Source organism: Bos mutus, chromosome 10, assembly GCF_027580195.1.
Source record: "Bos mutus isolate GX-2022 chromosome 10, NWIPB_WYAK_1.1, whole genome shotgun sequence".
Taxonomy (NCBI): domain Eukaryota; kingdom Metazoa; phylum Chordata; class Mammalia; order Artiodactyla; family Bovidae; genus Bos; species Bos mutus.
In genome coordinates, this window is record NC_091626.1 from 18,548,360 (window position 1) to 18,574,936 (window position 26,577).

A 26,577-nucleotide genomic window follows, 5' to 3' on the forward strand; every position below is an offset into this window, starting at 1 on the left:
GGTGCTTCAGCTGTTGTTTATTGACATACAGGTAGGCTCTATAGCAACAAGCCTGGAGGCAGCTGCAGTAGTGGGGGAAATGGAAGATGGGGGGTGGAGTGTTTGCAGCATCGGCTGGGTGGAGTGAAGGAAGAGAAGTATACGGTGCACAAGGGGAGGGAGGCTGAGGGGGTTGGAGAAGCAAGTAAGGGCCAGGGCCAGAGTCTACTTAAACTGGAACCACTGTCCCATGCCCTAAGGCCCCTACTCTTGATCCTGGGCCAGGGCTGGGAATTCTCTGGATATCCATTTTCTACAGGAGCTGAATCAGGTATACAAAGGAAGGGAAGCAGGAGCTGTTGCCCTGTGTGTGAAGCTCTGGAGCCTCCAGTCCTGCCTGCATCCCTCCTGCATCCCCTGCTTGGATGCAGCCACGTGATGAGTGGCCCAGCTCTGAACTACCCGACCCAAGCAAAGTCTTAAAACCAGCCAGGTTTCACAGAGGTATTCATCTTCTTCCCTGGTGTCCCAGCCCACCAGTGCCACATTACAGCCCCAAGTGAGCACTACAAGCAATGCTGGCCTAACGGATGGTTTGGGGAAGAGGGGTGGGACAGGGGCTGGAGGAGGGGCTTCGGAGTCCATTATGGCACAGGAACTACACGCATGGTGTTGGTGAAGCCGGAACCAGGGCGCCACCCAGTCAGCACAATGACCACGTCTCCCTTCTTGAAGAAGCCTCGGGCCTTTCCTGGAAGAAGAGAAGAGAGCTGGTAAATGAAAAATTAAGCCAAGAAGGTATACACTTGGGAGTTCAGTTCAGTCACTCAGTCGTGTCCAACTCTTTGCGACCTCATGAATCGCAGCACGCCAGGCCTCCCTGTCCATCACCAACTCCTGGAGTTCACTCAAACTCATGTCCATCGAGTCGATGCCATCCAGCCATCTCATCCTCTGTCATCCCCTTCTCCTCCTGCCCCCAATCCCTCCCAGCATCAGAGTCTTTTCCAATGAGTCAACTCTTCACATGAGGTGGCCAAAGTACTGGAGTGCCCCACAACTGAGGAAGGGCTGACAGGCCTTTACTTTCTTACACCACAAGGTGGCGCCAGGCTCACAGCCCAGGCAAAGGGAATGAGGGAGGCCTTGGTATTATTTCCTTATCACTCAGATGGCAGAGGTAGCAGGGACCTTTGGACATCATTTATTTTCTACTCAAGAAGGTGGAGAGCCCAGCCCAAGGTCACAGCTCGCTGTTTCCTCTCATCCTGTGACATCCTACTTTTATATTGTGACAAAGGCCATTTGAGTACATGATCTAAATGTATACTGGCCCCAAGTGTAGGAGATCTGGTTAATTTTATAGGGAAAAAAAAAAAAACCTTAATAATGAGCAAGTGCCAAAGAATGGACAAAGGTGATTATCCAGGATCCTTTGCTTTGGATCCCACTCCCAAAGAACGTGAGGTGAGAACCTGGGCTGCTCAGCCCCACACGTCAAAGGTCCTCTCCCTGCCCTGAGCGTAGCCCAGGACTCCAGGGACTGGGAAGGAACCAGAGAACATTCCTAGTGAGGTCAGCTCTTGCCCACAAAGGCTGGCATGTTCCTCTTTCAATAGGGTCTCAGAGAAGCCAGTGCTCTAGCACCTTCCCCAGCCCTCCACCGGGAGCTCTCTCTCCCAGACACGCACCAACATTCATGGCCAAGTTCACCCGGAGATCCACGTCCTCAGCCCAGGCCTCCTGCACTGGGTCCTTACACACCACAGGGAAGATGCCGCGGTACAGGTGGGCCTGGCGAGCTGTCTGGTGATTCCGAGTCACAGCAATGATGGGGGCCCGGGGGCGGTATCTGGCCACCTGATGTGCAGACCTGAGATGGGGTAGGCAGACAAGATGGTTAAACAGTCCCCTCAGGGCCTTCAGCAACAACTCACCCTGGAATCCAACTCTGCCAGCCTGAGGCTCTGACCATTTCAACATTTGCTCCCAAGACTGAGGTGTCCCATCACCCTGTATCTGCCATAGCAGATTCTTTAGAGCTATGCTACCCTAAACCCCTCCTACAGGCCAGGACCGCAGGATCATACTGACCCAGCATGGTCAGTCTTACCCACTTACTCCACATGGCCCATACTTGGCAGACCCCCCCCATTCCCTGAACTTTCCCATTCTGGCACAGGGAACCAGCCCTGTCCAAGCCCACCACACCCTTTTCTCTTGCTGCCAGCAACAGCTACAAGCCAAGCAGCATGTGAAGACCACCTGACACTTGACATCTGCAAAAAAAAAAAAAAAAAACCCAAACCAGGAGCAGAGACCACCAGCCTGCCTGGGAAATCTACAAGATAAGCCTTGCCTACTGCTGTGCCCTCTCCTGACTCCACATGACCCCCAGGCCCCTGAAATAGTCCCAGTAACTGGGCTGTAGAGCCCCAGAGTCAAACCTGAGTATCTAAGCGAGGCTGAGGATTAGAAATATAAGTGCTACCCAGAAGGCAGTACTAGGGGATGGAGTGTCAGCGGGGGAGGCTCTGCCTATGAAGGATCCCCTGGAGGGGACTGGGCCCCTTTAAACTCAAAGGCTGGATGCTTCCTTCAACACTGACACTGTACACTGGTAGGAGCTGGTGTCTCAGGAGTTGGAGGGGGCTGCTGGCAGGGGACCCGAGGCTCAGAAGGCAAGCTGTGAGGACACGCAACAGCTGTCAGGGAAACTTAAGCCATGTCACAGCAGAGGATGCCCTGCTGAAGGCCTGGCCTCCATACAAGGCTTTCTGAGGGAAGCAAGTGCTGAAGTCAGGACTCACTGAGAGTGAAACCCCAGAAGACTGGACTAAAAATAGCCAAGTAGCAAAGGTTGGACCTTTTCACAAAGGTCAACCCTAACGGCTGGAGCTTTTTACCCTAAGCCCTCTACTGCGGGACTCGGCACACATCTTGTGTCCTGGTCCTAAAGGCAGTCCCAGCTGCTGCTCCTTGGCACACGGGGGTGCCTGTCTGCTCCTCTCCCACCTCCCTCCTCCAGGAAACCCTAGCTGCCCCAGGGAGGAGCAGCATACCCCCAGACCCAGGGAGCAAGGGGTATTAACTTGAGATCCTGGATTTGGAAGGGACTCAAGCCAGAGGCCAAGTAGAGGTCTCAGACTGGTTGCCTGGCCTGAGTGCCAGCAAGATAGCACAGTGACCTTTCCTAGGCAGCACCCACTTATCTGTGGGACTCAAAGACAGATGGGACAGGCACACCAACCAAATAGCACTGTCAGCAAACTGGACTTTTTTTGCAAACTCATTTTGCAAACTGGACTTTTTTAAAGAGCACTTAGCTAGAAGTAAAACTGGTGGTCCTTTCCTTTTTAAGAACAGCTTTTCAATATCAAATAACCACTTGTCCTCAGGCTACCTGTAGTTATCTGATTAAGTCTAGCTCGTTGTGAGGGTTAATAAACTCGCTTTGGACCCACTAAGTGCCGCCTGGGGGGCTGGGTGGGGGAGGGGGAGGGGGCTCCTTCCCTGCAGGGTCCGGGGTGCAGGCAGAGGGGTCTTACCTTGGCTCAATGCCATCTGAGCACCGTGCAGTACACGCTCCCAGGACCCCCAAGGAAAGGGGCCGCTGAGCGGGGCATTCCCAGGGAGCTGCTGCCACCTCCTACCTGCCAGACTTGGTGAGGACGATTATGGCCCCACTGCAGCACTTGAAGGACGCCTCCACGGCCCCCACAGCGGCGGCTTCGGTGGGGTCGCTGGTAATAGGTGACAGGCGACGGAGCTCCTCGAACAATTGCAAATGGTAGATGGCAGCCTCTGCCTCACGGGCAATCTAGGGGCAACATCCGTCCAGAGGGACGAGGGGGACAGAGCTGTCAGAGCCTTGTCACACGGGACGGGGAGGGGAAGAGTCGCACAGACAGCTGGGGAGGAGCAAGTCCCTGGGTACAGTGGCCAAGAACAGCCCGATCACTGGAGGTTCTGAGCTGAGTGAGATCGAGACTTGCAGGAACCAGCCCCTCACCAGGTGCCTGTGACATGGCTGTGCCTTCTGAGCCGGAGGATCCTGTGGCCCTGTCCTGCCCTGACCTCCCTGGCTGGCTTCCTGCAGACGAGAGGAGCGTCCTAGGCTCAGGGCTGGGCCCTGGCTGTCGTCTAGAGTGGCTGGAGCAAAAGGCTGTTTATCCTACAGAGTTACCTGCCCTCGGGGCCCTACCTGCCAGACTCCGTGAGAACTATCAAAGCTGCTGCTAAACACTTATATGAAGCCTCCACGCTGCCCATGGCCATGGCTTCCATGAGGTCTGTGGAGTGACTTGAGGCTCGCGCAAGTTCTTCAAACAGCTTGCGGTGGAACATGGCTGCCTCAGCCTCACGAGCTATCTGTAAGGTTTAGAGGAGGGGAGGCAAGGAAGAGGGAAGAAGGAGGGTGGGGGGAAACAAACGAGAGACAACAACATGGAAAGACAGAACGGGGAATTAATGAGAGGAAGGTACCGTAGGTTAATTGGCTAAGTCTCTCCTTCAGGCAGATGCAAAGAGGCAGGGTGGTGAAAGCCTGCTCAGGGAGGTTCAAGTGTCAATGGCTACTGTTCCTCCTCCATCAGAGAGGAAACTGGTTCTTCCATTCTGGAAGGATCTCTTGATTTTGGTAGGTCTCCATGACTGGCGGTGGGGGTGAGGGAGACAATATGACGGCAGGCTCTAACGCCTCAGCATAGAAACATGCGGAGGCTGGGGCCCCTCCACGGCTCCCTGGCAGGACTCGACCACACTGCCTCATGACATAGCTCGCAGGAAGGAATAGGCCCCCCTCCTCACATGGCTGCCTAGTTACCACAGGGCTTCGTGCCTGGCCTCCTCCATGCACACATGGAGTGCTTGCTTGGCTTCAGACACAGAGATGCTGCCTGCCTCTCCAGTGGCCTGCGGCAGAAGCACATTGAGCAGCGCTAGAAAGCTGGGGTCAAAGCCAAGGACACGCAGCTTGACCACATTCTAAGCGGGCAGCTGGAAACTGGCAAGCTTGTAAGGGGCACAACGAACAGCCATGTGAAGAGTCAGGTGCCTGTGGAAGCACACAGGTAAGCTTACCAAGGCATTTGATTAAAATTGAATGATTAAAACACCCATGAGAAAGCCACTGTGTTATTCAGACCATCTTGCTCAGATAACACCAAGAATTAGAAAACTTAAGCTTTAGAGGGTTATAATGCAGTTATGAGCGTCTTAGACAATGATGGGTGAGGGAAGAATCAGTAACGCCATCTCATTAATCTGACAGGATGAGCCAATGAGTGGCTAAATTTGCTAGGTTAAAGGGTTTCTTCCTGCAAGAATGGAATGCATGCAGCCCAGGAGGACAGGGCACATGAACAGGAAAGAGAACCACAGCTGGTACTACCTAGCCCATAGTTAAGAACGTCAATTGCGTCAGTTACAGGAGAAAGCAGTGGACAGTTAAGAGGGGAAGCTATTGGCCAGTGTTAACTGGTGACATGGCCAGGAGAACTCACCTCCTGAATAGGGCCATGCAATCCCAGTCTCACAGTTCTAAGGTGTTTGTTCAAAGAAAAGATTGGGTTTGGAAAAACAGACATGCTTGCAGAGCCCGGAGTCTGGTTTAGTCTCTGACCCCAGGACAGGCCCCACAGGAACACCTGTCCTGATCTGCTAGATGTGTTCTAAGAGGGAATGCTGGCTTCAGAGTCAGCTGACCTGGGTCCAAACTCAAGCTCGATTATCATGTGCCCTCATCCATTAGAAGTGGGTTGACATTGACCTCACTGAGGTTAAGAACCTGCATGAGGTTCTTAGCAGACAGTTTATAACAGCAGTGCAATTTAACGCAAAGGGTGTAATTAAACATATCCCATCTAATTCACTTCTTAGATAAGGCCTTGAGAGGTCCAATGATGTGCCCAAAGACACAAAGTCCCTACAGTCTAACGTGTCAAGGTCTCAGAGGCCGTGGGGCCACATGACTAAGCAAAGCAGTTATCGTTACAGTATATGTATATAATTCTATATGGAAACCCATAAACACTAACATCAACCACTCTAGAGGGGGCTGGTTCAAGGTCACTATCTCCCAGGAGAGAGGAAGTACTCACTGGGACAGGTGAGAAGAACCGTGAGCCTGCAGTGCATGAGCATCAGGACAGCAGTCATGTCACACAGGGGGTGGCCATCAGCCAGAAAAACACAGCTGTCCCAAGGGCAGACACTGGTCTCTACTGATTTCATTAGGGGCAAATCCACCCAGAACACCAAGGACAGACCAGAAAACATCTGTAGTCAAGATGTCTTGTTTCACCCCTGAGAAAGTATCCACTGTGACTGTCATGTCTTCTTTGGAAGCCACTTGAGCCTAATCACTTAGAAAGTGAAGAAGGAAAGGATGGTATCTAGTCCAGAGGTTTTTTGGGGGAGGATGCATTGGAGGGATGTCACACAAAGGGCCTGGGGTCCTTTGCTGGCTGGAAAATGAACAGGAAGGTTAAAGAAACAGTTTGCTGAGCTATACATTATCAACAGCCACCTAGGACCCTTGTGAAAGTCCATCTGTAGCGCTCGTTTCCCCAGGCCTGTGTTCCTCTTTAGGATGCTTTAGAGCAGAGGCAGCCAGGCTGTGGGACATGGTCCAGCAGAAGACCCTGGAAAAGCTAGCTCCCACAGGAGAATGAGGAGCGGCCACTAGGGCTCCTCCAGACACTCTCACCCCAGGGCCAGCTGGGATCAGCCAGCCTTCCACCTGCTTCTATTTGTGGGCCTGTCACCCCTCCCTTAAACCCCACTGCTAGGGTGAGTGCAACAGCTCAGCAAAGCAGGCGCTGCTGCAGGTACCATGCAAGGCCAGCTCACAGCCAAATCAGTGCAGGTGACAGCCTCCAGTGCAGGCCCAGAGGACCCCGTCGGGGAGGCACTGGCTGGGACAGGTGGGGAATCAAAACGGAAGCCAAACACAGGCCAGCTGGGAGCAGGAGCTCTTGGACTTTTCCAGAACAGGGCAGAAGGGCTCAGGTCCTCTAGACTGTCCAGGGGGAAGCAGTACAGATATCCCAGGACTCAAGCAAGGGAAGGATTCACACCCCGAAGATGGGAGTGAACTGTGCTACGTGTGATGAAGGAGGCCGCCTCCAGAACAGAAGGGACTAGGAGATGGGTGTGGGCAGGAAGGCAGAAGAAAAAAAAAAACATCAAAAAAGACACCCCCATGACTCCAGCACACACCTCCTCACTCTGCGTGTGACTTGGAGGACAATAAAAGATCGAGGGCACAGAGGGTGACACTACAAGGTGCCCCCATATGCTGGAGTTTGCCTCCACCCGCAGCGGGAGAACTTACCAGGTGCTGCATGCGGACAGCTTCCAGGGGGTAGTCCCCTTTGGCCGTCTCTCCGGACAGCATGATGCAGTCGGCTCCATCCAAGACGGCATTGGCCACGTCACTGCCCTCCGCCCGGGTAGGGCGAGGCTTCTTGATCATGCTCTCCAGCATCTGGGAGGGGACACAGTATTTGTGAGATGTGGCCTGGGAGGGCTTTGAACACAAGGTGACCCCCTGGAGAGCATGTATGTACAGAATCCAGCTTTGTGTAGGTGTGTGGGGGCAGGTGGGGGGAATAGGTTTGTGTATGATGTGGGGCAGGGTCCATGGGAAGAGACCAGGTAGCCTCCAGAGCTTCCTTGTACAAGGATGCACGCTCAGGGAGAGGCACACACCTGTGTGGCACAGATGACGGGCTTCCCAGCTCGGTTGCACCGACCAATCATCATCTTCTGGGCAAGGAAGACCTTCTCTGCAGGGATCTCAATGCCCAGATCACCACGAGCCACCATGATCCCATCACTGGCTTCCAGGATCTCGTCAAACCTGACAGGCAAGTTGCAGAGACAGAGGTTATACAAACAGGGGCCTCGCGTACGGTGGCACAAAGTTTCCCGGGATTCTCTGACTTGGCCATTCTTGCACCAGGACAAGTACCCATGACATCATCACAGGGGTGTTCCAGCTGTCTCAGTCCCCCAAAGGGGTCAACAGTTCTGCTCGATGGACTCCTTCAGCACCAGGATGGACACTTCACTGAGGGGAAGGGGAGGGGCCAGGGGGGTCTCCTCCAAAATCCCATGGGTTCACTTCCTCTCCATCTGTCTTTTTTCCCTTAACTTTTTATTTTATACTGAGGTATAGCTATTAACCATGTCTTGATGGTTTCAGATGCACAGCAGAGCGACTCAGCCATACACATATGTGCACCCACTCTCCCCTAGACCCTCCTCCCTCCCAGGTTGCCCTGTAACACCGAGCAGAGTTCACTGCGCTCTACAGTAGTCCTTGTGGGTCATCCATTTTAAATACAGAAGCGTGTACAGGTCCATCCCAAACTCCCTGACCATTCCTTCTTCCCATCGTTCCCCTCTGGTAACCCTAAGTCCATTCTCTGTGTCCACCTGCATCTTATGAGGTCCCTCTTGAGGTGTCTCTACCATCTGCATTTCAGTCATCACTGCTGGGGCAGAAATGGAACCCAAGGTGGCTGACTGCTCTTGACACAAAGGTCCGTGGCCTCTTCCAGTCAAGGACACTGGAAGGCTGCTCCTTCAGAGGTCCCTCCCCAGTGTGTTGAAGGCACAAGAACATGGCCTTGCCTGGCCTGAAGCCAAAGTCAGCAGGTGCCCATGGCTCATCAGGATGGCAGAGGGAGGGCCCCGAATTTCCCCGTACAACGGACACAGACACAAAGCTAAGGATGGCAAGGCTGCAACAGTGGGCGGCACGGCTCCTCCCACTCTTCCCATGCACACACCTGACCCCTCATGTAAGCCTGGGCTGTCAGTAGGGAGGCCAAGCAGGAGTAGATGTCACCCAGCTGGCCTCACTCGTGTGGCTCTGCCTGGTGAGCACTGGGGAAGCAGTGGAGCAGGATTGGGACCACGCAGAACCAGAGGAAGACGGCATGTTTTCCCCAGGGAGGTGGATGCCACGCCAGAGCTGACCCAACCAACAATCCCACTGCTTGCCAAGAGAAGGAGCCCCCTCCTCCTGAGAGCCTGCTGTCTTTCCCCTTGGTGGCCCCCAATTCCAGCAAACGTAGCCAGTGTAGGAACACTACACACGGTTCTTGAGCCCGGGAGTGGTGGTGACCCTGTCCCTCTCCAGTGCTGCTCCCTGGAACAATGTCAAGGTGCTGGCACCCCAATCATCTGTGAAGCCTTTTTTCTCCCCCCTGAAATACCAATACCAGTATCAGGCGTGTGCACTAAGTCACTTCAGTTTTGTCTGCTTTTGCGATGCCATGGATGGTTGCCCACCAGGCTCCTCTGTCCATGGGATACTCCAGACAAGAATACTAGAGTGGGTTGCCATTCCCTTCACCAGGGGATCTTCTCAGTCCAAGGACAGAACTCACAACTCCTACACTGGCAGGTGGGGTCTTTACCACTAGGGCCATCTGGCAAGCCCACCAATGTCATAGGATATTCTGAGTCAGTGGGTCTGAAATAAGTTTGAGACGTTATTTCTAATGGGCAGGTGGCAGGCTACATATTGCTCTGCAGAAAGCTTGGTTGGGGCTGAAGGAGGCAGGGGACTTACCTCCGAACTCCCTCATGATTCTCGATTTTGCTGATTATCTTGATGTTCTTTCCTTTCTCTCCCAGGACCTTCCTGACTTCATGGACATCAGAAGCCTTGCGGATGAAAGACGCAAACACCATATCCACGTTCTGCTCCACCCCAAACTTTAGATCCTGGATGTCCTTTTCTGACACAGCAGGCAGGTCCACGGCAGCCCCAGGGAGGTTCACACCCTTCTTGCTGCCCAAGGAGCCACCGTTCTCCACCTCCGTCACCAGGAAGTCAGGACCTGTATGGAATGGAACAGGTTGGGGAGGCCGAGCCCTGGGTGCAGGTGTCCCCACCAGGAAGCAGGCTCTCCCCAGTCGAGAGAACTGGGAAGGGGCACGTGGTGGGTGGTGGAGCCACATGCCAGGGTTCACACTCCAATTCAACTGTGAGCAAGTCCATCAGCCTCTCAGTGTCTCAGCTCCACAGGGATGATAGTATCTACTCATTAGGTTGTTTCAAAATTTAAACAAATCTACATGTAAAGAAAGAGCTTAGAACACTGCAGATCACTTAAAGGTTAGCCATCATTCCCAGGCACACTGGAGTCCTATAGACACCATGTTAAGTGGATGAAGGAGGGAAGCAAATCTTTAAATAGTGAGGATGGGTAAAAGCGCTTCTCACCTGCTCTCCAGGAGTACAACTGAACTGGAGTGAAATCTGTTTTTGAGGATAGGAGTTTATTATAAAAGGAACTCCTGGGACTTCCCTGGTGGTCCAGTGTTTAAGAATCCACTTTGCAATGCATAGGAAGTGAGTTTGATCCCTGGTGGGGGAACTAAGATCCCACAGGCTGCACAGCCACTAAGCCCTCGAGCCATAAAAAAATGAGCCCATGTGCCACAGAGTCCAGTGTTGCAACTAAAGACCCCATGTGCTACAACTAAGACCCAACGCAGCCAAAATAAATATAAATAAATAAACAGATTATTTGAAAAAAGAAAGGAAGTCCTGAGACTATATAGTTTCAGTCTCTCTGCCAACCAAACAACCTTCCTATCTTCTGGCAAGGAAATTAGAGATGGGAGCTGGTTTTAAACAATCAGACCGACTTCTGTCCCTACCTTTCTGCTTCACCAGCAGAGAAATAAGCCCATCATCCACGTAGATCTTGCTGCCCACATCCACCACCTTGCAAATGTTCTTGTAGTCCAGCCACAGGATGTTCTCGTCACACTTTTCCATGTAGGCATTGTCCAGGGTGATCTTCAGTGTGGCTCCCTTCTTCAGCTCCACCTCAGCGGTGCCGCTCTGCAGCAGACAAGAGAGTAAGCCACAAGTCCAAAGCTGGGCCTTCCTGGCAGGAGAACAGCTTTTTCCTCTAGGGAACCAGGATTAAATTTCAGTTGGAAGTAACAATAAAGCCTTTTCTAACTTAGTATATTTCAAGGAAATAACCCAAGAATAACCTGCAGTGTTTCAGTTATACTAAAGAGGAAGAGATAAGCTGCTCCCTAAAAGACTTGGAAGTAGATTTTGAGTGTAAAAGAGGTTTCTTTCTGGTACTGTTTCTTAGCAAAGCAGGTCAAAGGAAGACTTTCTACACTGATGGATAAAACTCTCCTTTATAGACCTAAACTTTGAGAAACGTGGCTTCTGGGCTTTCTGGTCCCCTATGCCTTCTCTCCTGCTTCTCCCCAAGATACTCACGCCCTTGATGAGCCCAGTTCGGATCTCAGGTCCTTTAGTGTCCAGGGCCACTGCCACTGGCCGATAGAGAATGGGGTCTGAAGCAAAGCTCTCCGTGGCTTCACGTACATTCTTGATGGTCTCTGCGTGGTACTAGGGGAAAAGAGGGGAGATGATAAGCTCCACATCTGTCATCTCACACAACGGGATCTAGGATTAGCACTGAAGCTGGTCACCAGGATTCTAGACCACTGCCTCCATCACCGAGCATCCTCTACCTGCTTACATCAACCTCCTCGCCTCTACTCACTTCTTGTCATCCCCGAGCACCAAGTTGAGCTCCCTGTGCTATACAGCAGATTCCTACCAGCTCTTCACCCACTTCTCCACCGCCATCATTCACTCTAAGGGCAAATCTTAGGAACTTTAGAATATTTACACCCATATCTTTAATGGTTTTTGGTGGCAACACATGTCAACATCAAAGAGGCTTGTTTCCTCCCCCTCCAGCCTCTAGGATTCAACAAACATCCTCAGCAAACAAAGCAGACAACTGGGGTAAAAGACCTTGTATCTGGATAATAATGCTCTGGCCACCAGAGTTAGAATGACAGATCTGACAATTCTGAGCTCTTCTCTATCGATTACAACCGCAATTCAAACTCAGTTATTTACTTCAGCTGACGCAGCCCAAGTTAAATATGTTGCTCAAGTCATGCAGGCCTGGTTCTAACAATCAGTTCCTCCAGTCTGATTAGAAAAGGAAACGGAACACGGAGAGGTAGGAATACGCTTCTCTGAACTAACTGACCTTTGCTATTTCTCACTTGCAACAAATCCTGGCTTCAGTCTCACCCTGGAAGCCCTTTCTCTTTCCCATTAGCCATTACTGTTTGACTAAAAAGGGACTCAGAGCCAAGATGGCAAAAGTTCCTAGTGCTATCAGTGTGACACTGCTGATAACACAGGATGTGGGCCTCATCCTTCAACCACCACCATCCGGGTGAGTGGCACCGGAGAATACGACACGTCTTGCCCACAAGAGCTGCCAAAAGCGGGGGCTGGAGACACTGTGGCAAAGCTGTCAAAAGACCAGATGCAATAAACCAAATAAACAAAACCAAAAAAAGAGATCAGATGGTAGATGTTCCTCTGTCTGAGTGAAGGACAGAAAGCAAACCCAATGTTCTGCTTAGTAGAGTATTAAAAACGGCCAAAAGGTGGAAGTTTGTCAAACTATAACTGTTTACATTATATAACTAATATTTCAGATCAGTTTCCAAAACTGATTCCAGGGGCAACATAACTTCATCCTGGTCAAAAACTTCAAATTAAACCCACAAGGGACTTCCCAGGTGGTCCAGTGGTTAAGATTCTGTGCCTCCAAGGCAGGGGCCCTGGGTTTGTTTGATCCCTGGTTGGGGAACTAAGATCCTGCCATACAGTGTGGAAAAAGAAAACAAATTCCAACTCTGGGAATAAGAGTCAAAGCACAGATAATCACCAAATGCTTCTTGTAGTTTAAAACACCAACTCCCCTGAGCCAGCCCCCTCCAACAGGTGCAGATACCACCCTCTCCCCCTGCCATTTCAGAGCTGGGTGGTATTATTTTACCAGATGGAAGAGGCCATAAAGCCTGGTTAAAGGTCAACTTCCTAAAAGCTATTTCTTATTTCTGCTCCTTCCCCTGCACACAGCAGACCCTGGCACAAGTCAGCAGGAGGGATCAACTGTGAATGGACCTTCACTGGTGTCTCTAGCTCTCTCTTTGGGCTAAGCACAGGCCTGCAGGAATGCCTAGTAACTGTTGTGGAGGACTCTTCACCTTTGGGGAATTAAGAATGCCATCTGTGGGCTTCTTAACCTGCCCCAGGGTGCCTGCTGAGCGCAGTTCCTCTGAACTTGGTCAGGTCCCTGTGACATTTGAAGGCTATAAGCTGTTTATGGAACATGGGGTAGGGAACCTACGAGGAACACTCTCATGTTTCCAGAAAGGAGGCATACAGTTCTTGGACTGCATTTACTGAGGCTTTATTTTTAGTTTAAACTTATCACCAACTTCCAAATGCCAGAGGGCAACCCCTTAACCCCTTGACCTTACAGGGCAGCATTTTCTTTATTCTGAACAGGAAATACAGAGTCCAAGAGAATCAAGAGCTTGCCTCCTCCACCAGTCTTCTATTGATGCCAGTATGAAATCCCATGGCACTGTTCCTCAGGCAGCCCACACACTCCTCAAAATGAGCTTGTTCCGATCTTGGGAATAGCAGCACAGTGGAGCACTTTCCAGTAGCTGTCACCTGGTCCCAGGGGCCAAGTCAGCTCATAAACAGCCCCAGTGCTAACATACTTCTCCCAGATCACTAGACAAGTGTGCTGACTTTATTTTAATGTCCCAGAACTCCTGGGAAGGGACAGGCTGGGAACACAATGTTGATGAAGTGGGGTACTACAAACCAGGACCCAGTCCTTCACTTGCAATAGTGGAAACCCTTCTCTGGGACCTGCCCCATTTATCATGGGTCTAAAATGAAAATAGGCAGAATAACCTGCAGGGTGACTTACTGGTTCATCATTGCAATTATGAGCTGTTATAGAAACCCTGGTGCAGAAGTGTCAAGCCCCATGGCTTAGAGGGGATTCCAGGAAAACCCTTCCATGCTTTCCTTATCAAAGGCTAACAGAGCACAGGTGTTGGGGAGAACCATGGCCAATGACAAAGCAGGTCATCTTTGCTTAAGGAGACTTGGCCACTTGAGATGTCAGGGATCTGGGGGGAAGAACGGTAGGGATGGGCTGGTGAAGACAACCTTCCCATTGATTCCCCACTTTTTCCTGCCTGGTCCACTGTGGCTAAATAAACACAGCATGCCCACCCTGTTTCCTACAAGCTGCCCAAGGGGCCACACCATCAAGGCTCACCTCGTGGGTTCCATGAGAGAAGTTCAAACGAGCCACATTCATTCCAGACTTAATCATTTCCTTCAATGTCTCCACTGCTCGTGAAGCTGGGCCTAGTTCAGAAAAAAACAAAACAAAAGTTTGAAAGTCATTAAATGTTCATTATCCAAAAGAGGATTAACACTTCAAGTGTGCTTCAGTTTAAAGAACTCTTAATAACCAAAGTAAAATGTAGCCAGCCCTGAAGCCCAGTCAGATGTCCAACTACAGCATTTTGGTTGAACAGAGCAAGTCCACAAGATCTTTCCTAGGTCTCTGAGATGCTCAGAGACAGTAAGAACTGCCATGGAAAACACCCTCTAAATTTTACCTTTAGCAGAACACATAAAGCATATGAATTCCTTCCTGCAGATTCCTATGAACTCAGTTTGAAGAAGGAAATGGCAACCCACTCCAGTATTCCTGTCTGACAAATCCCATGGACAGAGGGGCCTCATGGGCTACAGTCCATGGGTCACAGAGTTGGACAGGTCTGAGCGACCAAGTCCATGACGTCATTTCCCCTGAGAATCTCTCTGTAGCATCTTGCTCAGAACCCAGGTTTGCTACATTTAGTCTTTTGGGGGGAGAAAAGATCACTGTCTCAGGAAGCCCTTGTTTCAGGGGGAGTGGGCACCCGCGCTCACCGATGGTACAGATGATGCCGGTGTTTCGGGCCGTAATGGGCGGTGAGTCGATGTCCAGGCGGCACATGTGCTCCAGGAATGTGTCGGCCATGGCTGCGTGCAGCTGCTGAGTCTGAATGAAGGCCGTCCCGGCGTCGCTGTGGTGCTTCGACATGGCTTCTGATGTCTTGGGTCCAGAGGAACTGGAGAGAGTGTGATCTGCCTGAATGGCTAATATATAGCTTGGCACAGAAGCTGCTTCCTGCTTACACATTAACTCAACAAGCATGGTCTGTGCACAAGCCACAGGCAGCCCCGCCACGCTCTGGCTACGTGGGTGCTCAAGTCGGGCCATGGGCTCACATTATCATGAGCAAGTAGGAAAGACCCCAAAGAATAAGTCAAAACCACATTCCCAATGAATGTACTTCCCAGGCACATGTTAAGCACACACCTCCCTCACACTGGGATAATGTCTATCTTGACAACTCCCCTACTAACCCTGTAAATGGCACCATTTACATGCACTGCAGGAGTTTCCTCAAAAGGAAGTTTTGTCAAAATCTCTTGCCAATCTTCCAGGGATACAGACAACTCACCCTAGCTTAGTACCATGGTCAATCTAGATCTTTTTGTGAAAAGCTGTCTCAAAGCTATAAACATCTGCTATGGGGTGTGGTACCCATACTCTCTCTTCACAGTCCCCACCCAAACCCAAAGTGACTTTCCTGGTCGTGGAGACCACTATTCAGGTAGCCTCCTAGTCCTGGAGTCCTAGGTTTCACTAACCCACAGGGACACATAAGTCCATTCCTCGATTCACCATAAGCTGGACAGTATGCCCCAGCCCACTGAGAGGCAAAAAAAACCCATCCCTGGACAGGTAAGTCCAACCAGAACCAAGAATGCAAAATATTTTTTTCCCCAGGAATTAACTACATCTGGTACTTTCAGTCAGAAGGACTTAGGCACATTCAAAGCAATTTGCGTCAAACCAAGGATAACCACAATAGTCTTAGCCTGGCTCTAAAATTATTGCACTATGAAGAAATTAACACTGCTTGTCAAATCCTTTCCAGGCTGATCTTCTGACCCTCCACCCATTCCCTATCTAAGTCTGGAAAGCACACCACTCACAGTAACAAAGACCATCTGTTCCAGGTAATTAATCAGCCCAGGTCACAAGCCTGACCCAGGGCACAATGGTTCAGACCTTTATTTTTCCTCATTGCTGACTTTACAACTAAACTCAGTCAGTTAGTTAGCTGATTATAGACAAGAGACTTGAGAAGCTTCCAGGCAGTGTCTGAAGACTCATCAGGTAAGCACGTGAGCCAGAAACTTGCAGTCCTCATCAGAAACCTTTTTGCAGGTTTTCAGACCAAGGGCTGCTCCTTCTCAAATCCTGTGCCTAAGTGCTGCAGCCGAGGCACAAGAACAAGCCTTTCTTTTGCCCTGTCCCACCTCCTCCAAAATCTCAGGGCTCCAAACCAAGGCACCCCATCCATGTAACCCTTACTCTTTCCCCTCCTGCATCCTTGACTGAGTGGCCTCTCCAGGTGGCTGGGGCATAGCACACATCTAAACCCGCCTGACACTTTCAAAAAGTCTGGTGAACTTCAAGAAGCTCTGTGACCAGGTATTAAGTGAGGCTCCTACAAGCTGCTGAAAACCAGTAGCTATAGATCCCCAACTACACCTTTAAAAACAAGAAACTAAGTCACCAGCCAACTATCCAACATGGCATATACACTGTTCCTTTCGATATGTATCTCTTAACTCCCCACAACATACCAGGTACCGAGACGAAAACAACATCCTCTCCACCAAAAAACAACATCCTTTCCTCCACGACCTAGTGGTTTCATATCTCTTAGCACCATGACCTTGGAGGTAGTCCGGTGTTTGCCAAATGATGTTTCAGAGCACCTATTAATGCCTCTGTGACAAATCGCAGTTATAGCTATGCCCCCTCCCCCACCAAATCTGAGAACTTCTGAATCACTGACAGGATGGCCTGGGCAGCCAAGGTCCCACCGTGCACTCAGGGTGGAAGCTGGGCTTACACAGTAGCACCCACTATTACTGCGGTGCGTCTGGCTGTAAAGGGAACACCACTGAAGAGATGGTTCCCTTGGTGGCACGCCAAGGCCACGGGAACACACAGGTCTCACTGAAGCCTCCAGGCAAATGGAGTCATCCAGTGTGACCTCAATGAGTGGGTTAAAATAACTCTTCTTAAAAATCATCAGTTGGGGACCTCACTGGCAGTCCAGTGGTTAAGACTCCACACTTCCACTGCAAGGACCATGAGTCTGATCCTCAGCTGGGAAAGTAAGATCCCACTGCTGTGTGTGGCCCCCAAAAGAGGCATTAGTTGGATCGGCTCTAGACCTGAGACATTAGGGTCTCCTTGCAAAGACCCCCGAGTGGGGCCACTGATTATCGTGCCATACCTTGTGTTCTCTGGGCTTGGGCTTCCGGTGACATAATGCTCTTTTTTTGACTCAGGGTGGCTCCTTGGCCCCACTTGAAAAGACTGCTCGGAGCTGAGAAAGGTTTGCCCTGCAGAGCTGTACAAGGATTAAGGTAAAAGCTGAGTGCAACTAAAGCTCTTGGGGGTAATGGAGAAATCACCTTAATAACCAGGTATCCAGGCAGTGGTAGTTCCTAGAGGTTCAGCTACGTTATAAATTAATACACAGAAGTCACCCAAGAAAATTCTCAGGTAAAAGAGTTGTCAGTGGCTCCTTTGCAATGCTTTATCCCCTGCCCTATAATGTCTCTTTAAACCTTGGTTTACTAATATTTCACTACTGCCCCCCACCCCTTCTTTGGGAGGGGAGGCACTAAATTAAACATACATAACTGGACTGGAAGGATACCTACCAAAATATTATCAGCATATTATCTGTGTGGTAGGATTACAAGCAAATTTCTTTCTTCTCTTTACTAAAAAGTTTACTGATACTACTTTCATAAGAAAAATTCTAAATGTACCTCTTCCAAAAATGACACACTTACAAGCGTCCTGGTAAAAATGTTGGAATTAAAACAAAAGTGAAGGTCCTTGTACCATTATTCAACTGCCACTCTATGTACCTCAGGAATATTCTAAACATGGTAGAGGTAGAATAATGCATCTTGGGCCCTAGATCATAAACTCACAGCAGGATAGTTTCACTGACTAAGACGATCAACCTTAGGAATTCTCTGGTGGTTCAGTGTTTAGGACTCAGCGCTTTCACTCCCTGGGCCCAGGTTCAATCCCTGGTTGGCAAACTAAGATCCCACAAGCCACATGGCACAGTGAGGAAAAAAGAAACCTGAGTCACTCTAACACAGCGGTTACCAAAGGATGGTCCGTGAGAGCAGAGCTTTCAAAGACATTATTTGCCTTCTTTAATGTGCTGGTATTTGTACTGATGGTGCAGAAGCAATGGGCAGGTAAAACCTTGATTCATCCAGAACTTCCAAGTTGGTGGGGAGGAAAGCTAATATGGTCCATAGGACAACTCTGTGCCCCAAATCTGAGTTACATGCCCAAATCCAACAAACTTATCTTCCTGTTTAGTCTGCCTTCAAGCATCAGAGCAAAATCTTTGTGACAAGGATATCCTGGTACAGAAGGGCTGCCTCAACAACAGGAGATGCTATCAGCAGATACAATTAATACACTCGGCTCAACCACTAACCCTATTTCATTATCTCAGATTAAGCCTGAGGTTTACAAGCTCTGATCTTTTGCTCACCCAGGCTACTAAGTACAAAAATAACAAGTGAAATTTTACTCGCTATTTGAGTGTGTGTACCCACCAGCAATCCAAAAAAGCTGGTTTGTCAGCAAATCTGTCCAGATTCCTATGAGATCTCACCATGTCCTTAAAGTCCACTAGCAAACCAGAGACCTTGTCACCTGCCCAGGTCCCCAGCTGGGTTTCCATTCCCTCAAGCTTTGCCCTGAAGCCTCCCATGAGCCTCTTCTCCAGAGCACAAGCTGCCCATCCCCACCTAAAACACCCCCTGGACTCTCCCCCAGCCTCAGCCCTGGTTTCTCAGGGCCAGCTTCTGGGAAGAGCTCCCCCACCCTCAGGCTAGCCACTGGGACAGTGCCTGCCAGCACACGTTGTCCAGCTCATGCCAGTCTGGCTCATTCCTACATCCTCCTCCTCAGGAGGCACAGACATGCAGAGCCAACCTCCAGCCAGCAGTGGAAGCTGGGCATCTCCACTGATGGCAGCAAATGCCATGCCCGGGTACGGGAACCTGAATCTTGAGCCCGAGCCCCTGCTGTAGCATCCTCCTCAGAGACATTTCTCCTCTGTGAGAAACAAGACACCATCAGAGGCCTGAGAGCAGTTGAAAGGACTGAGAGCAGGCACAAGTGGCAGCTCAGCTCCACGGGCCCCAGCTCCGACCTCTCCTTTCCAAGTGGCTCCTGGTCTTCTGAAGCCACAGTTCTGTTCATGCCAGACACAAGTCTTGGATCACTCCTCAGAAACCAGGGGGTAGAAACCATAAAAGAAAAACTACCCAACACGTCACTGAGAGCCAGTACTGCTGGCAGGATGTGCTGGAAGGACTCACGCTTCACTCCACTGATTCGAGTTTCCCAAAAGCCCACATCATTCTGCCCTAGAAAGCCAGCTTGGCCTGTGAGCCCACATCTGCATAAGCCAACCTTTAACCTATGTGTGCTCTGATGCCAGTCTCACTACACAGGCTGACTCAATGATGATGGCACCTGCTGCCCACAATTGTGACACCAATTTGCGATCTACATCTCCACGTTTCCAAGCCAGCATGGAGGTCTGATTCCCAAATCTTTGGCACACTAACAACCATTAGAAAGTTTTCATCACAGTATGTTGGACAGGGACTTTCCTGCTAGCCCAGGGGCTAAGACTCCGAGCTCCCAATGCAGAGGGCCCAGGTTTGATCCTTGGTCAGGGAACTAGATCCCATGTACCGCAACTAAGACCTGACCCGGTGAAATAAATAAATATTAAAAAAATGCTGGACAAGGCATTCAGGTCAGTCTGCTTTCTAGGAGCTCTGTTAGTAGACGATGGAGCAGAAAAATATAATTCCCAAGACTGGCCCTTATCTGACAAAGGCAGCGACAAAATCAAAATGGGTGCCAGGCCAGCCACAAAACCTAATAAGGTCCAGAATGAATTCTCAGCTGTTCATCCTATTTGTTGTTGTGGGTCGGTCGCATCTTACTCTTTTGCGACCCCATGGACTGTAGCCCACCAGGCTCCTCTGTCCATTCAATTCTCCAGGCAAGAATACTAGAGTCGTTGCAACTTCCTACTCCAGGGAGTCGGGATTGTCTCCTGAACTGGCAGATGGGTCCCTTACACTGAGCCACCTGAGAAGCCCTTCATCCTCCTACACAGTTAGAGTAATGATAACAGTATATACGCGTATGGAGTGGGGCCAGGACAAGCAGTTCTTAGCTAAGAGATGGGAATATTAAGTCCATTCTCTCAACAGGTCCCATAACAGAAAGCAAAGTCTGGTGTTACCATGTTACACAAAACAAAATGAGCCCACTGTAGGTTTAAGTAAAATTCCCTCGCTCTTTTATTCAGGGTTAGAACTAAGTGACTTAAATATTATACCTAGGAGCCCAAGGTCCTATTTCAAATCTGAGTGTGCAATAGGGCACAAAAGCTGATGCTAAACGAGCCCACTCCTATAAGGACCACTCAACTCCAGGGCAGGAAGTCCTGAGTCAGAGAAACTGCTACCATTTCAAAAGCTGAGGATTTCCTGGTTCGATCAGATGCCCAGAGAAGAGACCTGGTTTCAGTCTGAAGGAGGAAGTGGAGACAAAGCTTTTGCTGAGTTGTGCTCCTTACTAAACTTAAAATTATGAGACAGTGCTTCAGGGCGTAAGACTGACACTCTGGAAGCACCAAGGGACCTGGGACCCTGATTCAGGATCCTTCCAAGTCAGGTACAACACCAGGGGAGGGATAGCCTCAGAAAAGGGAGGCCTTGGCTCAGTACTTAGAGGAGGAGCTGCCCTGAATCAATCATAGCTGCAGGGAGAAGAGGAGGGGATGGGAGGAGGAAGGCATGCCAGATCTCCCGAGCACTGACCTACTTAGTATGCCTGGTCTCCCTACAGTGACCACCACAGGTTTGCTTCTGTTTGAACTGAAGGAAGAAACATTAACACCTATATTTCTGCCACCCAGAACTGACCATTAATATTATCCAAGGAATTCCCTGGCAGTCCAATGGTTAGGACTCCACACTTTCACTACCAAGGGCTGGGTTCAAACCTGGTTGGGGAACTAAGATGCTGTGAGATATGGCCAGAAAAAAATTGTTCTTAATCCAGATTTTTAGACTTAAAATTACCATTGTATCCAATTCATTTGTCCTCCATCCCCAGGTGGTTCCTCCAACCCTTTCACATCACATCCTAATACCCAACCAAGGTCATGAATTTTCTATCCTTATAGTTCATCTAAGGGTGTCTGTATCTCTATTCAACACTATGATACTGCTGCTTCTATAATACGCTAAGTAATACACTGAAAGGCATTATCAAACAACTTGCTTTCGCAGCATATTTAAGATCTATCCAGTTGGCACACAGCTCTAGTTAATTCATATGAACTGCTATACTAGCCCAGTGTGTGACTAGACTATTTATGTATTCCCTCACTGGTTGACCATTTTCCCACTAAACCCAATTTTTCCTCATTAATCAATACTATAATGTTTCTCCTAGTACATGTCTCTTTGTGCAGGTGTGGCTTCTATACCAGAGGTGTATTCCTGGGCCACAGGGTATGCTTGCTTTCTGTTTTACAAAATAGTGCTTAATTGCTCTCCAAAGTGGTTACATTAATTTACAACCAACCAGTCAAGTGAGTTCTTGCCTTCCCACACCTTTGCCAACACTTGACACTGTCAGACTCTTACAACGTTTGCCCAACTGATTGGTGATGTGTTAATCTGCTCTTTGACGAAATAACAAGAGGGATATCAGATATCAGGATAGTTTTCTTTTGAGTCTTTACTTTCCTGACTCTTAACCAGACTAAAACTTCAGTGCTCCTCCAAAACGTTGTATGGCTTGGTCTCATATGCCATGACTGCACTCATCACCTGAGAAAGGGGTGATGTGACACCAGTCACCTACAGTTAAATATTACCTGTTGGCTGATTAAATGTTTGGAAGGGCTGGGGCTCCTTTCAGATAATTTTTATAAGGAAAAAAAAAATTTTTTTTTTAATATAAACTGCCATCAGCTGAGCTGGTCCATACTCTGAAATGCCACGAACAACAACCCTGTCATAGCTAGTCTTGGTATTTCCCGACTAAAGCCCTTGTCTGACTTCCAAACAGCTTGCTGGCGTCAGGAAAGAGCGGCTTACGCGTCCCCAGGAGTTTTGCCTATAGGGAGAAGTGGGGGAGGGGAGTCACAGAGGCCACCAGAAGTACTGAAGCCTGGCTCTCCCTTCTACGTGCGGACCGGCACAAACCAATATAGGAAAAACGGCTGCAGGGGTGGGGTTGCACCACTTGGTGGCCCTGCCCACCTCCCCTCCTAAGCGGAGCAGTCATAGGAGGAGGTCCAAAGGTTCAGCAGAGTCTGCACACACTGCCACTCACCACCCATCCTGGCTCACCTCCCCCAAAACAGCTTCTTTAACAAAGCCCCAAATAATCAGCCTATTCGTTTATCTAGTCCTTGGCTAGTTTGTGGTTAAAGAGAGAGAGAGAGAAAAAGCAAGTTTTCAAAAAGTATGGTAGAATTAAGAATGGTCTTCATTGGGAATTCCCCAGTGGTCCAATGGTTAAGACATTGCACTTTCAATGCTGAGGGCCCACGTTCGACCCCTGGTGGGGAAACTAAGGACCCACAAGCTGTGACACAAAGCAACGCCCCCCCCACCCCTGCAAAGAGTAGTCTTCATTTAGTTCTATCTGTATCAGAACTGAAGCTTAAAGTGATGATTCAAGGTCCCATAGGACTGGTCACGAAATAAATCACTTACATATCTCACAAGACCCTCACTCAATAGTGTTGCAAAACAACTCTGCTCCCATGGATGCCTCATTCCTGTGGTGCACCAGTTAACTGGGATTTGACTGTGGACATTCCAAATGATTCAGAAATAAAGTTAATGTCAAATGAGTCATTTCCCCCCACCTTCACCTCAGTCTTAGCTTTTAGCCAAAATAACACACCCTTACTTGCCTTCATAAAACCTGAAGACAAATATTTAAAAACTCCTGTAGACTTGCATTACAAGTCTGTAACGTAAGAGTTGCATGTTTTTCAACGTTCCTGCTCTCAAACACTTCTCCATTTTTTTCACTGCCTCAACATTAAGAAATAAGCAGTTTTAAGAAATAAAATGGCATTTCCCGTGACCCCACATTAATGTCACAACACTCAGGGCACATAAGCACCTCCCCTTAGATGTTAGCTCTGTTTGGAGTAACAGCTACCAAACTTGCCAAGTCACTGGGGCTGCAATTCCTAAAGACCCAATAATGCTTTTGGTTAAACTGTGAACACTGAAATTATTTACTTCTAATGCAGTGCTTAAAATGAGAGCAGCTGTCCTATATATGACTAATGTCCCTACATTTTGGCTCCAGTCTAGTAATGCAGAAATGAGTTCAAGGACATAATCTTTAAGTCATCATTATTCATCTTCCCTACAATGCTTATTCCCAAAAGGGTTGCCACATCCATCGCACAAGGCTCAGGACAGGTATGCAGACTATCTCTGGGGCCTGAGGCTCTGCCACGTGGCATTTAAGCACTGTCCAGAGAGCCTGGGGACCTCCACCATCCATTTGTCACCTAGCTGAGGCACTTTTAATTGGGAAGAATGCATACTTCATTATTTGACTCACTGAAAAGGGAGAGGGGATTTTTAAGCCTGCAAAGACCACAGTGCAGTTTCCCCACTCACCCAACGAAGACAGTTCTCTTAAAAGCAGAAAAATTCAAAGGTTGAGTCATCTTCCCTACATCCCCCCCCCCCCAGAGATCTGGTGAGGTGTTACATACTCCTCCCCTCAGAACAGGTCCCCCTGCATTCCCAACAGCATCCTCAGGCAACCTGAGGGTGAATTATTTGCTAACAATGACTAGAGTCCTGACCTAGGGCCTTCTCTATACCCCAGGGAGTGGCCACACCCTGCATACAGCCAACAAGGAGCTACTGTCCTTTGCCTCTTATCTTAATCTCACACCAGCTGGTTGAGCAAATCCCAGAATGCTACCTGGAGCAGGTGCCAATAGAACCTGAAGATTTTGGTCTTAGGTTTGCAAGTTTGTTTCTAATCTTATAGCCAAAATCTATAATACAGGAGGCTGAAAGCCATCTCCCTTCTTGCCTTCCTTTGGCTAGAGGACCAAAGAGCCCCTGTTGCAAATGGACAGCAGCAAAGTAACATTGTTAGTTACTTTGCCAACACTGCAGCAGGATCCCTGAGCGGACTGGTTTCTAGGAGATCTCTGGTATTTACACAGAGCCTGACTCCCAAAGATGAACTGAGTCTGTGTTTTGGGATGGCAGCAAGAAGAGGAGTGCTTGAGTTCAATTACGGATGAAGTCACTGGGCTCACTGTGACCAAAAGAATACATCTGGGGGCATCTCACCAGAGATTAAACACTGCACCCAGTACTCAATATGTATCTATGTAAGTGTGTATATAGCGACCCACCCTTTTAACAACCAAGATGAAAAAAGTTACAATTTTCACATGGGAAACTGAGGTCCTGAGTCTGAATTCCCCCTATTATTCATATCAGTATGTAATGAGTTAAACCTGATTCTGAAAGCCTGTTTTCATCTTCCCACTGTCTCTGTCCGTCACGGACCTCAGTTATCAGGCTCATTTGTACGGGGAAGGATCAGTGTTCTGGGTTTGAAGAACACAGATAAGAAGCCAAGGGATGCCAACCCATTACTGGGTCTTCAAATAATCTTCAGACTGGAAGGTGCGTTTCCGCTTCATCAAACCCCGTGTGATGACACCTGGTGAGGCCTCCTAAACCCGGACAGGAAGTGCGTACCCTCCACGTGTGGAAGCACGTGTGTACCTTTTCACGGCACTTACAGTGGTAACTTTTACATTCGTTTGCTAATCAGACTGAGTTCCGTAGGCTAGGACGATTTTAGTCATCCTGGTCTGGTCTCCACAGCCCTCCCCCAAACAACTCTTTATACGAGTTTTTATTGAATGAGCGCATGTACGTGGCACCAAGCTCTTGATATATTTCTACTCTCCTCCAACCCGCGGCCTCCGCGCTCTACAATCGGGCGCATCTGTTAAGCAACGCTGTTAAGTAACGTGAAGCAGAGGCAGGGAGCCAGGTGAGTGCCTCGAACTCGAGGAGGCCTCTGAGCAGCATCCAGAGGCTTGGCGGGCCGGAGATGATGCTTGGTCGGTAACGGGCCCGAAGGTCAGTGTTTCGTGATGCCGAGGAGCGGGCGCGGCAGGGCGGGTCCGGCGCCGCTACGTGCAGCCCCGCCTCGGCGGGATGGAGCCCGGGACACCGCGCCCCGCCCCCCCCGCCCCGCCCCCAAGGCCCCCTGGAGCAAGCGGAGCGCAGCGGTCGCACTATCGTATTCTGGGCGGCACAAAACAGGAACGCGCCACTGGGCAGCCACCCTTTCTTCCTTTGCATTGGGTTAGATCAAGGGTTATGTAACCTAACTGCTCCTCCGGCCGCCACTGCATCCATCTCCGGGTCGCCTGGGAGCCAGCCTGCCCATCCGCAGACCGCTGCACTTCGGGAGCTGACCCCGGAACTCCAGTCCAGGGCTGGGGAACTATGATGGAGAAGGGGGCAGGAGATGCGAGGCCGAGGGGCGGGGACGGGAGTGCAGGCGGACGTGACCAGAACAGAAGGGGAGGGGCGAGGAGGCTGGTGGCGCGAAGGAAGGTGCGCAGGAGAGGGATGCGCTGGAGCGACGTGACCAGAGAGGCGGGGGAGGGGCGGGAGCCAGGGCGTGAATGAGGGTAGGTACAAGAAGGGGACAGCAACTGAATGGAGGAGGAACAGGGGAGCGGAGCTTGGGGACTTTCAAGGAGAAGTTACAGAAAGCATCAGAATGAGGGGGACATGGACAGGTTGAAAACAAGAAGCGAGTATTAAGGATGATGGGAAAGGGACGGGCATAGGAGCAGAGTGGAAATGGGGGAGACTGACGCATGAAAGGAAACTATCAAATTAGGAGAATAAAGGGAGGAAGACGAGAGCGAGACCAGATAGAGGAGGGAGGAATAGGGAGGTGAGAATGGGACCAGAATGGGGATGGGAGATCAGGGACTGGGGAAAGAAAGGGGCTGGCTGACCCATCTGCCTTCGGAAGAAGCGGGAGCTGGGGGATTTGAAGGAGACCCTAGGCACAAGCAGCCTTTCTCCTCTTTTCTGATCCCAACCGGGTGAGCCCACGATGCCGCGGATCCTGCGCCATCCTGAGTGCGCAGGCGGGCCAGCATTCCGCACTGCCCCGGGAGACGGAGCCCCGGTGGGGACGGATGGCCCAGTCTCTCCCCACGCTCACCTCCGACGTGGTCCGGCTCGGGATGCGCGGCTACTGCACACACGTCCGAAGGCTCGCGACGCGTCGCTCCAATGCGGGGATCCGCTGCCTTAGCCTCAAGGTTATCCCGACTGTGGGTCGCCGCAATCCCTCCGCCGCCCCGCCTCCCATCCAATCCTGGCTCCCGGCTCTCGGGGCCCCGCCCCTCCGCGTCCTCGCCGGGCACAGTCACCTTCAGTAG

The 26,577-nt window shown here is 50.1% G+C and overlaps 1 protein-coding gene across 3 annotated transcripts; it reads right to left on the bottom strand.

Moving 5' to 3' along the window:
• Positions 1-26,496, bottom strand: PKM (pyruvate kinase M1/2). Of its 3 annotated transcripts, none has more exons than XM_005905593.2 (11): positions 26,358-26,496; positions 14,816-14,997; positions 14,151-14,242; positions 11,249-11,380; positions 10,663-10,849; positions 9,566-9,836; positions 7,693-7,843; positions 7,316-7,468; positions 3,633-3,799; positions 1,671-1,852; positions 1-730 (listed from the first exon to the last, which is right to left on the bottom strand). In XM_005905593.2, the coding sequence occupies exons 2-11, from the start codon at positions 14,967-14,969 to the stop codon at positions 624-626; spliced, it is 1,596 nt and encodes a 531-aa protein (XP_005905655.1). In that variant the 5' UTR covers positions 14,970-14,997; positions 26,358-26,496; the 3' UTR covers positions 1-623. The 3 variants fall into 3 exon arrangements, 2 of the variants coding, with proteins under 2 accessions (XP_005905655.1, XP_070233490.1); XM_070377389.1 differs by lacking the exon at positions 3,633-3,799 and adding an exon at positions 4,184-4,350; XR_011465567.1 differs by lacking the exon at positions 1-730 and having other exon boundaries at positions 1,670-1,852; positions 3,528-3,799.
• Between the last annotated feature and the right edge of the window lie 81 nt (positions 26,497-26,577).

Coding starts and splice junctions, on each gene's coding strand:
- PKM (XM_005905593.2), bottom strand. CDS start 14,969: ATGTCGAAGCACCACAGCGACGCCGGGACGGCCTTCATTCAGACTCAG. Junction 14,243..14,815: donor CGGCATCATCTGTACCATCG/GTGAGCGCGGGT, acceptor TTTCTGAACTAG/GCCCAGCTTCACGAGCAGTG. Junction 1,853..3,632: donor GTCCTCACCAAGTCTGGCAG/GTAGGAGGTGGC, acceptor ACCCCATCTCAG/GTCTGCACATCAGGTGGCCA.